Here is a 13,351-nt window from a genome sequence, read left to right as displayed (position 1 = left end):
GAAAAAAGGAAAAAAAAAAAAAAAAAAAAACTTAAAAACTGACTTGTAAGGTCTTATTTTGCCAAGTAAAGACATAAAAACAATAGCTACCAGCTACTATCACATTGTTCTGTAAACAAAAGGATATTCTCAAGGCAAAGAAAAAGTAGTCAGGACATAATCTTAGAAGAAAGACAGGCCTCAAAGATGCACAAATTGAGTTTCATGGAAAACACACAACATGGGATGTATTTTCCTCTCATGAAAACATTCTTGGGTATTATGATCGCTCTGGCCCTGGGGCTTGGGGATGCCCAAGTGCTTCCAGTCTCCACCAGGGCAAGAACCCCTTCCTCAGGCTTCCTGTCTGGAATTGGTTGCCGTCTGCTTGCACACCTCTCGGGACAGGTAACCTGAAGCATCCCTCCCCCAGTCAGCTCAGAAGATGGGGAGGTCATTCCAGAGAGCCTTTAAATGGTTTCCCAAGCTACCATGGCAGGAGGGCTAGAGACCGGGAACAGGGTGAGATGGCAGAGGTGCTGAGGGGAGGAAAGACAGAGGCTTCTGGACCCAGGGCACAGGAGTGGTGAGGAAAGGGAGTCCTCGTGTTCAGCTGGACCAAAGCATAGAAATCAGGGAATTGGCCAAGACTTGAACTTTCCCAGAGAGGCACCATCTCCCCTGTCTCTGGAGTCCCAGAGTCTTCCAGCTGCCCCATCCCACCCCCACCAGGCCTCCAGAAAGTCTTACCCATTCTCATCAAGGCCTCAGTGGATATGTGAGGTACCCAAACCCACAGACCAGAGAAGGGGACAGAGGATTGAAAGAAAACGGTGGAACTTCGGGCACCCTCGGCTAGGCTGGAGAGGAGGCAGCAGGCAGGGGCCCTTCCCAGCCCTGGCCTTCTGAGCCCGTCTTTGTCCAAGAAGCCCTGGGCTCTGGCTGCTGAGATCAGAGGGGGCCTGCTGGGCAGCCAGGCCTGGGGGAGCCTCGTGTGCACACACTCACACACGACCCACATTCCATCTGTGCTCCGTCAGCAAACCAGGATTGTGTGGTTTCAGGAGGGCAGGGAACAAATAACCCCCAAACTTGGGCAAGGGCAGGACTGGGCCTGGTTGGAAGGAACTTGGGAGAACCCCAGGGAACCACTTCTGTGCGGGGTCACCAGGTTCAAGGTTTGGATTTTCCTACTGTTCTTTGAGGTGACAGGGTCAGCACTGTCTAGTGGGGCTGGCCATGTTCTGAGACAGGACCACCCTTGCCCCCTCCCCACAGCCCTCACTACCACCAAAGCCTCGGGACCAACAACAGAGCTCCCCAGCCTGGCACCCCAAGCACCTCTTTATGCAACCCTCCCAATTTCATATATTCCTTTGTCTGAACCCTTTTACTCCACCCACTGATCTCTCTTAAGGCCTTCCCCAGCTTTTTGTCAGCCCCTGTGCCACTGGGTGCTTTGAGCCCTATAGTCCAATTTCTCATACCTGCACTGAGATTTCTTTCCTTCTTGTGGCCTCATAAAACTTTTGTCCAATGCCTGACTTAATTCTACCTCAGCCTGAATTTCTGGCCTTCCTGGCCCCCGACTCCAGTCCATCTAATACATGTCCAGTGGTGACCCCAGAATCCCTGGGGATGGTGTCTGTGAGAGAGGATGTAAGGTATGGAAGGCTGTCAAGATCCATGGGCAGCCATGCAGGGACATCAGAGCAGCACAGGGAGGATTTATTCTAGGCCCATCGCAGGCTCAGCTCCCATAATTCTCTGTCCTTTGGGCTCGAGTTCCAGATTCCAAACCTCTGCCCTAAAGTAGTGAGTTCCAAGGGTTCACTGGAATATCTTTTCCCCACAATGTCACTAGACCTTCTCAGTGAGGTTCTGTAGTTTCAGGGGGACTGCCTGGCCCTGTCTGGGGTCCTGAGGCTAAACCCTTCCCTCGGCCTATCCCACTGACCCTCTGGTGCAGGCTGGACCACGACTGGAGAGGCGGCTACTCCTTTTCACCTTAGAGAGAACTCAAAGATCAGGTCTCAGGCCAGATGAGGGAAGTGAGACATACAGAGACCCCGGAACAGACCCCAGCCTTATGTGGCACATGACTTGTCACTTGAGGAATGGAGGGGACCAAGCTGGCAGGAGGGCAAACCCCACACCCCCTCCCATCTCTTTCTACCGGCTGCAGGGCCACAGGCTGGACCACCCTGCTTGAGGGGGGCTGGGACCAGTGTTTACGCAACTGTGGGGAGGCCACAGCCTGGCTGGCAGTGCCGCCCGCAGCACCGGCGCTGACTCAGCATAGCCCCCCCAGCATGTACACACTCAGATATGCATGCAAACAGACACAGGCACACATACTCATGCACACACTCAGCAGTAAACACACATGCACACATGCACAAGCAAATGGGCACACACATACACAGATATATACACGTAGGCACCTACACACTCACAGACACAGGTATATGCAAATAGGCACCTACACACTCACAGACATGGACACATACAAGCACAAGCTCACACTCACAGACACAGGTGGACATATGCACACATATATATACAGGAACACACAGAAATACATGTGCATTCCACCCAGCCCGGGGAAGGTGGGAAGATGCTGAGTAAGGGGAAGGCACACCACCTGCTAGGTGCCTTCAACCTGTCCACTCTGATACTTGCACCAAGCCCAGGAGCAACAACCCACAGGTGATCAGTACAGCCACATACCCGTATAACAGGTAAATGGCCCCAGAGTGGCAACATGGCCATGGCTGGGACAGAGACACATTCTAAGTGGAACTAAGCCTCAACAAGTGGGACCAAACTGCCCCAGCCAGGGCTCATCAGACCCAACGGTGCATGCAGCCCTGCCCCTACCAGCCACCCCCAACCGGCCCCCTCCCAGTCCACACAAGAAGACTGGAGAGGTGGGGGCTGCAGAGTGTCAGGAGATGTGCAGGATACTCCCTTCCACACCGAGACAAGATGAGCGGGCTGGTAAGACCCAGAAACTAAGGGAGGCTGCAGGAGGGAGTGTATGTTTGGAGGAGGGCTGGGAGTACTGCAGGGCAGCCCTGGAAACGAGGAGGGGCAGACATTCTTGAGAGAGTGGAACATGTGTGCCCCTGGGGACCAAGACACATGTGAACGTGGAGGCAGGGCCACTTCATGCCTGGAAATGACTGAGAACAGGAGCAACCCCTGTTCAGGACTCCAGACCAGGGTGGACATCGCCAGAAAGAAAATGCTGGGATCACCCTGTCCCATGCAGCCCCTGGAGACTTTTGAAGGGGAGCTCAACAGATTCTGGGCTTGGGGTCCAGGAGTGAGGTGGACAGGGCAGGCAGGAGCTGGGGGCTGCCCTGGAGGGTGTCATCAGCCATGTCAGGAGATGCCCTGTCCAGAAGGAGTCTGGGTGTGGAGCCCGATTGGGGCCAAAGGGAGGACCTGCTCTACCTGCTCTCATCTGCAGGGTCCTCAGCCACTAACTGGCCAGTGAGGCTGGCCAGAGTCCAGCAAGATCACACGTGCACATGGAGATGCCCCTGTTGGCTGAGACCACCACAGTGAGCCCAGGGTACTCCATTTCCTGCCCCACCAGCTGACAGACAATGCACCTCCAAGTGCTTCAGTGGTAAACCATGAAAGGGCAGATCATGGCTGCTTCCCCTGAACTGGATCTGGTGCTGGAGTGGACTGAGCTTGGGTAAGGAAAGGAACCAGAAAGCCTCAAAATCTACCTGAGATGTTACTGAAGTGTTTTCAAAACAGCTGGGATCTGACCACTTCTGACCATCCCCACTGCCAGTGCCCTGGGCCAAGCGGGCACCTGTCTCGCTCTCCTGGACCCTCCTAATGGTCTCTCTGCTTCTGCTCGTGTCCCCACAGGTCTCCGCACGGCAGCCAGAGTGGCGCTGGTCAAACAGCTCCCCACAGCCCGCAGGCCTTCCATCACCTCTCTGCCTCAGGTCCTGTCACCTCTCATTGCACTCACTGCTCTATCGCAGGGCCAGGACGTCTTCCTGGAGCAGATGCTGACAGGCCCCACAGGAGTGACCCGGCCTGCCTCTGGGGCCCTGCCCTGGCCAGTGGCAGATGGGAGTTGGTGGATAGTTTGGTTTCTTCATCCCTCAGTGGGACAACTCTACCATCTCCTCCAGGTTCCCAGCAGGGCTGAGCCCCCATTGTCCACAGTGTCATCAGCTCCTCGTGTACCCCTGAGGGGCTTTCTGCTTTTCCCGCCCCCTTCCCCACTCCTCTGCCATGCTACCTGGGGTCACCTCCCGGGGGCACTACTTGCAGGTAGTCCTTGTACTCAGAGTACTCAGGTCCTTGTCTCAGGGTCTGCTTCTGGGGAAGCCCAGCCAAAGACACTCCATCTTTCCTCTCTTTTTTTTTTCCTTTCCCTTTAGCAATAACTCCCCATTTCTCTGTCCCCCCAGTCCCTGGCAACCATCATTCCACTTTATGTCTCTATGAACTTTACTCTTCTACGAGCCTCATATAAGTGGAATCCTACAATATCTGTCTTTTTGTGACTGGCTTATATCATCTAGCGCAAAGTCCTCAAGGTTCATCTATGTTGCAGCATGTGTCAGAATTTCCTTCCTTTTTTTTAAGGCTGGGTGGTATTCCATTGTGTGTATATCTCACACTTTGCTTATCCATTCATCCATCAATGGACACTTTCCACTTTTTGTCTATTGTGACTAATGCTGCTCTGAACATGGGTGTGCAAATATCTGTTCAAGACTCGGCTTTCAGTTATTTGGGGTATATACCCAGAAGCAGGATCTCTGGGTCATGTGGTAGTTCTATTTTCAGTTGTTTGAGGAGCCACCATACTGTATTCCACAACGACTGCACCATTTACATTCCCACCAACAGCGTGCAAGGCTCCGATTTCTCCACATTTTCACCAATGCTTGTTTCTTCTGTTGCTGCTGCTGTTTATAACAGCCATCCTAACGGGAATGAGGTGCTATCCCGCTGTAGTTTTGAGGTGCATTTCCCTAATGATTAGCAATGTTGAACATCTTTTCATGTGCTTTTTGGCCCTTTTGTGTATGTTCCTTAGAGAAATGTCTATTCAGGTCCTGTGCCCTTTTTTTAAGCAGGTTGTTTGGGTTTTTTGTTGTTGTTGGGTTATAGGAATTCTTTATATATTCTGAATATTACCTCCTCTCCTTTAAGTTTTTTCTTAACTATTACCATCTCAGATAATCCCCGACCTCATTACTTAATGTCGACCACCTCTCAGCACTCTCACAAAGACGCACACGTGCACGCACACCACAGCCCTTCCCTGCTTCGGCTCCTCCTTCATCACTGTTGGACACTTTATAGTCTGGTGAATTGTCTGGTTTGTGTGAGCTGCACAGGGGCAGAGGCTTCTACTGCTTTCTCCACTGCAGCGTTCCCAGCACCTAGAACAGAGCCTGGCACACAGTAGGCGCTCAGTAAGTGCTGAGAGAACAGAAGGAAGTCACGACAGGTTCCTGTGTCACACTCACATCTCTCATATGCGCTGTCTGCACTCCGCTGGCACACCCCCACACTGTCGCACTCACCCATCCACTCCCTGCACCACCCAGCACCCTCAGGTAGCCCACGCTGTGCAGACTCTCACACTCACATGTCCCCTGTCACAAGCAGACACATTGCATCCACAAGGCCACGGAGATGCAACCAGATGGGGCCACCCTGACCTCCTGGGTCCACTGGCCTATGGACTATTCCCTGCCCTGTATGGTCCACTCCTTACACTGAGCCCTTGATCTCCCCCACACTCGCTATCTCTAGGGATCCCAAGCCTCTCTGCAGAGCTTTGCTCTTCCTCCCTATCGAGCTCTTTTACCTGCCCGTAATCCTGTCAACTGGGTCAACTGTCGAGCTAGGGCTGGGTCTGGAGCTCATAGACCCCTCAAGCCCATTGTCCGGACTGGGTCGCAAACCCCTCACACACCAGGCTGGTTCACCAGACCCCTCACACGCAGGTCTATGAGCTAGGTAACCAGCCAAAAAAGGTCCTTGGAGCTGTAGGGTCGAGAGCATGGCCACGTGATGGGCAGACGCCTGAGGCAGTCAATGCCAGCCAGGTGGTGGTGCTGCCCATGCACACTAACTCCAACCACACACAACTTGTTTACAAAGAATGTGCCACACCACCCCCAACCAGACCTAAGGCAAGGGGGCCTGATTAAATTATTCTATTTTCCCAAAACTCCCCATTAAGGCTGTATGATCACCTCCTCCAGGAAGCCTTCCCTCACTATCCCCATTTGGCTCCAAGGCCTGACAGGAGGAGCTCTGGCCACAGAACAGGGTGTGGGGATGGGGCAAAGGTTCGCAGAAGGTGTGTGTGTCTCCTTCCACCATGGCAGGGGTTACACACTGTCTTCTGCCAAGGAACCCAGGACTGAGGAACACACTGGCCAACCCCAGATGCTGCTCCAGCAAGGCCTCTGTCTCTGGCCTGGGGCCACGCTGAAAGTAGAATGCCTCAGTTTCCCCATCTGAGTCAAGGCAGGGGCTAAGTCTCCTTCAGCTCTGACAGCCTGGGGAAAAAGTGAGCTCCTGCCCTGCCACCCGTTCCCAATATGACTCAGGCAAGGCCATCCCCTGCACTGGGCCTCAGCTTCTCCACCTGTGACACAGGTTGCTCTGGGCCAATGCCCCACAGTTGCCTGATTGCTGGACATGGAGTGAGACCACTCAGACAGTGCTCTTGGGCTCCCAGTAGCATCCCTGCATTAGGGGTCACAGCATGGCTGCTGTCTCCAAAGGAAAGAGAGGGGCACAAGGGCAAGGGAGGGGGCCCCAGCCTCCTCTAGCTCAGCCCCACTCCCACTCCAGTGTCCACGGCCCATCAAAACTCCAGAAGTTAACCACAAGGCCACAGAGAGGAAAGAAGGAAGAGAACAAAGGAGGGAAGAAAAGAAGGGAGGGAAGAAAGGGGGAAAGAAAGGAAGGGAGGGAGGGAGGAAGGAGGGGGAATAAAGGAGGAAAAGAGGAAAGGAAAGAAGGAAGCCATTTATTCATGAGGCCCATGGTGTAGGGACAGAGATGCAGTCACAGGTAAGCACAGCCCATTAGGGGCCAGAGGTGACAACCACACAGAGAGGTCTGAGGGTGGTGCAGGAGTCTTGATATGCTCCCCTCTTCCCACAACTCCACCAGAGGCCACCAGTGTCAGCATCATGGGTGGGAGATGAGATGTCCCCAGCATGGCCTCCCCTGGGCTCCCTGAGAGCAAAGGCAGCCAGTTACAGAGGAAGAGGTGGATCAAGGCAGCAGGAAGTCAACTGAGAACTGGAGTTGGTAGAGATGGGGGAGAGGCAGGAGCAGGTTTGGAAAGGAGTTGGGGGTCTCACCTGGGGAGAGGGGCTCAGCTGGCCATGATGTGCTTCACGAATGCTGGAAAGAAGGGGAGCATGAGTGGCAGGAGCTCCACACTGGGCAGCCGAGGTTGGGAGCCTGGGTCCCAATGCTGCCCCTCCCCAGGAGACCCCCTGCCCCTGCTGCGCCCACCTTCATAGTTGATGCAGCCATTGGAGTCCTCTTGCCCAGCCATCAATTTCTCTACCTCGTCTTCTGTCAACCTCTCACCTGGCAGGAGCGGGAGGCTGAGTCAGCATTGTCCGGAGGTGTGACAGGTGTGGAACACACCGAATTCTTCTGGATAGTGGGTCTCCCTCTCCAGTACCCCACCACCAGCATAGCTCACAAGATCTTGGCCATCACCCCCATTTCTGAGGCCAGGAAAACCAGTGACAGTCAAGAAGGACAGGGTCTCCTCTGAACCTGGGCATCTCGGTGTTCAAGTAACCAGTGTGTACTGTCCTCTGTCCCCACTAGGCTGGCAGGGGCTCCCTCCATCAGGAGGGAGCCAGGACCCCACCTCTCTGGAAGCAGTCCCTTGGGGCAGCCCTTTGAGGGCTAGAAGGACCAATGGGGTGGAGCTGGGGACCTTGGGAGATGATTATGGAGGGGACAGGGAGACCACCCACTGCTCCCCAGACAAGTCTGGCACTTTCCTGCCTCTGTGCTGTTGTGTGCTGTGCTGGTCCCCCCACCGGAGTGCCAACAGCAGCTTCCCCGCAGCCCACCCCTAGCTGCATGCACACACACACACACGCACGCACATGCACACACACACACACACACACACACACACCAGCACAGGGCTGAGCACAGTAGGCACTCAACAAGTGTTTGCTGCAGGAAAGTTACTTGGAGGAGGAAAGGGGCTCACCTGCCAGGCACCTAATGGTGGGGGTGTGAGTGGGAGGTACAGGGCCCCATGGAGGTCAGGGTACCTCACCCAATTTGCCCAAGAGGCAGGCACGTGACCTACTCAGCCACTTAATTGCAGTGGCCCTGGAATTTAACCTTGGAGCAATGAACACAAGGACTGAGTTGATCCAGATGCACCTTCTTGCCCCACCCTGTCCCCAGAGCAGTTTCCATCCCCCTTCAGTTCCGTGAGCTCCACCAACACACTTTCTTTATTCCCCACCTAAACGACATTTCTGTCACCTGCCATTGAGGCATCTTGACTGTGTCACTCTCTATCTCACAGATGAGACACAGGCCTGGTGGGTGGGTGACAGTGGTTTCTCCCAGGATGGTCCCAGAAGAAGGAGTGGGGATAGGGAAGGAGGCTGCCCTACCCAGCGTGGCCAGCACGTGGCGGAGCTCAGCACCCATGACGGTGCCATTGCCCTCCTTGTCGAAGACCCGCAGCCCCTCCACAAAGTCCTCGTAGGTGCCTGTGTCCTTGTTCTTGGAAATGTGCTGGAGCATGGGCAGGAACGTTTCAAAGTCCATCATCTTGGTATTGAGTTCTGCAGAGAGATGGCTTCAAGTCCCAGGGTCTGAGGGGTGGCATGGGCACACCCTCCCCCTGTGCCTTACAGTGAGGAACCATTACCTCTCACACAGTTCTCAAAGCAATTTACAAAGCATGCCACCATCACAAGGCACTGTACAGTCTACCAAGAAGTGCATCGTTTACATAGCCCTTTGCCATTCACAAGCAGAGTTTGCTGCCAGGCACCACCACAGTGGGCTCTGTCCAGCACCCCTTGTCCTCCCCTCATGTCATCTTATAGACCTCACCCTCCCACCACCCGTGATTGGCCAGGAGCAGCTGGGCCAATCAGACACCTTCCCTGGGACATTAGAACCTAAGGAGAGGGCTTTGGTCTCACTCCTAGCAGCAAAGCAGGTGATCCTCTTTGGCCATGGTGGTGAAAGAAGCTGGTGCTGACCAACAGAGAGATGCAGAGGAAGCAAGGAGGGGCAGAGGGTACACGCCGGAAGTTGAGACCCAATGCACCCTGCCCTGCCCGCACACCAGCTGCTGAAGCCCGTGTCAGTCCCTGATGACCAGGAAGCCTGGTGAATCAGCATGGGGCCAGATGGTCTAACAAACCATCACTGCTTGTCACTTTGTCAGCATGGCCCCATGACCGGCCCCATTGTCCTCATATGGACGAGAGGATGTCAGGAAAGGGTACTCAGGGAGGTTCTCATGTTGTGCCACTGCTAATGGCAGCCCCCCAGCAGTTTCCCCTGGGACTAACACTAATGGGGGCTCTCAGGCAGGGAGAACTACCTTCCTGTTTTGGCCTCCCAAGGACGCGGAGCACCTCGGCCTGCGTGGGGTTCTGGCCCAGCGCCCTCAGGACATCCCCACACTGTCCATACGTGATCTTCATCTCACACTTGGGTGTGCGGTCGAACAGCATGAAGGCTTCCTTGAACTCTGCCAGGAGAGGGCAGTGAGCTGTGGACACTCCAGAGTGAGCCCACCCCACTCCCCCATACCACTGGCAGGACCCTCAGCCCAGGGAGCCCTGGCCCAACTCTACAACCCCTGGGCTCAAGACCCCTGCTCACCTGCAATCTGCTCTGGTGTGAACTCAATCTGAAAAGAGACCCCAAAGACTCTGAGTACCCAGCTCCAAGGGTGGGGACAGGCCTCCTCCTGGTCACACGGCCCAGGTCCCAGCCTGTCCCCATTCCAGCACCCCAGCCTCCACCACCCCTCCCCACCTGTCCAGCCTGAGTCTCCATGTTCCCAGACTCTGATGCCTGGTGGGCCACGGCTGGAGCAGTGGGGAGGAGGATGGCCAGGCTCTCGGTGTCCTCACCCCAGGGTGGGCCTAACCTGATGCCCCTGGTTCTAGACAGATGTGCCTAAAGCCACAAGACCAGACCAGACTGGCTTTGCCTGGGACCCAGTGAGCAGACTGTTGATATGAGTGAAATGGGAAGCCTTGGGGGTGCAGGCCGGAGGGCTTGTGTCAGCATGACAGCATGTTTGTAGGGAGGGAGTCTGTGGTGTGCCCATGTGTGTTCACACATGTGTGCATGTGTCTGCATGTGTCTACCCCTCACAGAGCCCCCTGGGTCACTCACACCTGTGCCTCACACACCCTGTCTGTGGGCCCCGAAGCAGTCTCTGCACCCAGTACAGCATGGAGCCAGGGTAGTGCTGCTGAGTCTGAGTGTTTGCTGAGGCCGCACTGGGGCCACCCTGAGGTCAGGAGGCCTTCTGAGACCTGATGTCCCCCTCCTCACCAGATACCATGTCTATTTTTATCACTGCAGTCACTCACCCCAAGGTCAAGGTCACAGGAGGGAAAGGAGCTTGGGAGAGAGGGACACGACTGATGTCTGTCTCACTGCTGCTCCTTTGGAGTCCCATCAACCTCCACAGTGCACAATGGTGCAGAGGGACACCCTGTCCCTGCCACCCTGCCATGGTTGTCTCTCCTGGATTCTGGCCCAACCCAATGTTGGGAAGAACAAGTTGTCATTCCTGGTCCCCTGAGAGCACTCTTCACAGGGAACCCGCTGAGATTGGGTTTCCCCAGCTCCTGGCAAAGGTTCCTTGCCCTGCACCTGCCAGCTGGGTTGTGGGGGAAGAGGGCACATGAAGGGCCTCATTATCCCTGCCTCTCAGAGGGGAGTCTATGCCAACCTCAGACCCGGAGAGACTGGACAATGCCACCACAGGCCCCTCATGGTTAGAGCCTCACCAGAGGGCCTGCAGGATGCAAGCCTGAGGCCCAGGGGTGGTCCAGGGATCGGCGGCCAACTCCGGAGTGCATCTGCTCTGAATGGATCCAAGCAGCCCTTCAAGGGGAGCTTATCACCCCATTTCACAGCTAAGGAAACCAAGCCTCAGAGCAGCGCAGGAGTTTGGCTACTAAGATGGAGCAGAGCTGGGATTTGAACCCATGTCCTGAGGGACACGGGCAGGTGCCTCTGGGAAGGGCTCATGAACAGGAGGGGGATCTGTGCAGGTGGGGTACAGGTCTTGCTGGCCCTGTGGTGGTGGAGAAGGCTCCACAGGTCCCCTCAGGAGGCAGCCTGAGCAGCAGTGACCAGTAGCCAGCCAAGAGCAGGGAACAGGCAGGTCACAGGGTGCGTGCCACTATGTGGATGCCACAGATGGGAGTCACGGCTTGTCTTCCAAGTTTGGACTCTGGGAAAGACTTCCCAGCCAGGGAAGGGCTCCCAGGGCCACTGGTCATAGCTCAGTGACCAGCTTCCTGAATGACTTCTGGGATTATTCCTATCCAGCCTTTGCCTCAATTTCCCCACTTAAAAGCTGAGGCCCAGGAGGGCTCTACCAGCTCTGGGGCTCAGTGACCTCGGCAGGTGTGAATGTGACCCAGCCTGGGCAGGGGTCTTACTCCCCACTTCATTCATCCTGGGGGACTCAGCATGGACTTAGAACACCCCAGCCAGACAAAGAAGATCCCTGCCTGGCTGCAGGAGCTGGAGGGACAGCTGGCTCCAGGATTCCCCAAGGAAGTGAAGTCCAGGGAGAAGGGACAGGGAGAGTCAGTTTCCAAAATTACCAAAGAAACATTCCCTTCAAACCCCAGTCCAGACTCCACCCTTAGAGTGCACTGGGCTCTTAGCAGCTCCAGGGAAGTCCTGCCTGAAGTCCGACCACCTTCCCTCCCGCTGCAGCCCTCCTGATGCCTGAAGTAAGCAGGGCTTGTCTGACCTCTTCATAGAAGCTTCCAGCTTCAGCTCATTGCTCTCTTCTGGAGATTGATCTGCCACTGGGTAGGTCCACTCTGGGGTCCACTCACCTGCCCTGCCCTCCTGTCACAACCCAGTTCCCACACCCACCTTGATCTTGGAGGCATCAAATTCAACCTCCTTGGGACGCTCAGGCTCAGGTGCAGGTGCAGGAGCTGGAGCTGCCTTGGGAGCTGCCTTGGCTTCATCCTTCTTGGGCTCTGGCTTTTTGGGGGCCATGGGGGCTGTAGCACAGACAGGGACGTGGAGAGAAGATGCAGAGAGCAGGGTAAGTGAGCCGCCAACACCCAGCCTTTATTCTGCCTGGACACCTCATGACCCCAGCCCCACCCCTGCAGTGCACAATAGGGACAGGGCCATAAAAGGACATTGGCTCAGCCCAGGGGCTATTTTGGGGTCTGGGGAGGGCATTGTTCAGGCTCAGGAATGGGTGGGGGAGAGGGGAGGGCTCTCCATTCCTCCCAGTCACCTGTTGGGGAGAGGGAGGGGGAAGGTGGACAGAAGCCACCGCTCAACACACATATACACACTCACATGCACACACATGCACAGGCACACAGGGACCCTGTTGCCCCTCAGCAAGTCAATAAATTGATCAGGTGAACAAAGTCGGACTGAGTGTGTGCTGCGTGTTGTGCTGGGGCAGAAGGACTGGGATTACCTAAGGGCACCTCTTCAGCTGAACTTCCCATCTGTGCATTGAATTCCTGTGTCTGCGTCTGTGTACATCAGAGCAGGGGTTGGGGGGGGCTGACAAGTGTGTCTCCACGTGTTTGTGTCTGGGTGTCTTTGTGTGTCTTGGGGGGCAGTCTATGTGCATCTGTGTGTTGTCTGGGTGCCTTCGTGTGTGGGGGGTCCGTGTGTGCCATGTCTGTGTCTATGTGGGGAACAGTCCATGTATCTGTGTGTTGTCTCTGCAAGTCTGTATCTGGGTGTTTATGTGCATGTGTGTGTCTGTGGGTGCTGCCTCTGTGTGTTTACGTCTGGGTGTTTCTATGTGTCTGTGTGAGTGTCTGGTCATGGCAGGCAGCTGCAGCCCCAGCTGTGGGTCCAAAGAGCACCCCTAGTGGCAGTAGAATGGGTGCCACTCCCTCGAGGGCAGTCACCCCATGCCAATTCAACAGCCTTGCCTGGCCCTGAGGCCTGTTTCTCAGGTTTTACCCCCAGGTTTCCTGCTGCCGACCCCTTTGGCAGGGACCCCAGGGTGCTGAGCAGGGCTTGCCCCTGGTGCCCAGCCCTCAGCAGATAGCAGTGACAGGGTGCAACGTGGCCAGGCCACCATGTGGGGAGGTAGGAAGACTGA

General features: G+C 55.5%; 1 protein-coding gene across 1 annotated transcript; it reads right to left on the bottom strand.

Annotated features, from left to right (window-relative positions):
• Positions 1-6,994: 6,994 nt before the first annotated feature.
• MYL3 (myosin, light chain 3, alkali; ventricular, skeletal, slow) lies at positions 6,995-12,356 on the bottom strand. Its single transcript, XM_008573650.1, has 7 exons — positions 12,139-12,356; positions 9,886-9,913; positions 9,602-9,751; positions 8,655-8,828; positions 7,513-7,590; positions 7,356-7,398; positions 6,995-7,227 (listed from the first exon to the last, which is right to left on the bottom strand). The coding sequence occupies exons 1-6, from the start codon at positions 12,265-12,267 to the stop codon at positions 7,370-7,372; spliced, it is 588 nt and encodes a 195-aa protein (XP_008571872.1). The 5' UTR covers positions 12,268-12,356; the 3' UTR covers positions 6,995-7,227; positions 7,356-7,369.
• Positions 12,357-13,351: the final 995 nt, after the last annotated feature.

The sequence above is a fragment of the Galeopterus variegatus genome, unplaced genomic scaffold (assembly GCF_000696425.1).
Source record: "Galeopterus variegatus unplaced genomic scaffold, G_variegatus-3.0.2 Scaffold947, whole genome shotgun sequence".
NCBI classification, from domain to species: Eukaryota; Metazoa; Chordata; class Mammalia; order Dermoptera; family Cynocephalidae; genus Galeopterus; species Galeopterus variegatus.
This window is presented reverse-complemented; position numbering and strand designations above follow the sequence as displayed.

Excerpts from the sequence above, each read along its gene's own strand:
- MYL3 (XM_008573650.1), bottom strand. The coding sequence starts at position 12,267 with ATGGCCCCCAAAAAGCCAGAGCCCAAGAAGGATGAAGCCAAGGCAGCT. Across the intron at positions 9,914-12,138 it reads TTGATGCCTCCAAGATCAAG|ATTGAGTTCACACCAGAGCA; the intron begins GTGGGTGTGGGA and ends GTCTCTTTTCAG. Across the intron at positions 8,829-9,601 it reads TGGGAGGCCAAAACAGGAAG|AACTCAATACCAAGATGATG; the intron begins GTAGTTCTCCCT and ends ATCTCTCTGCAG.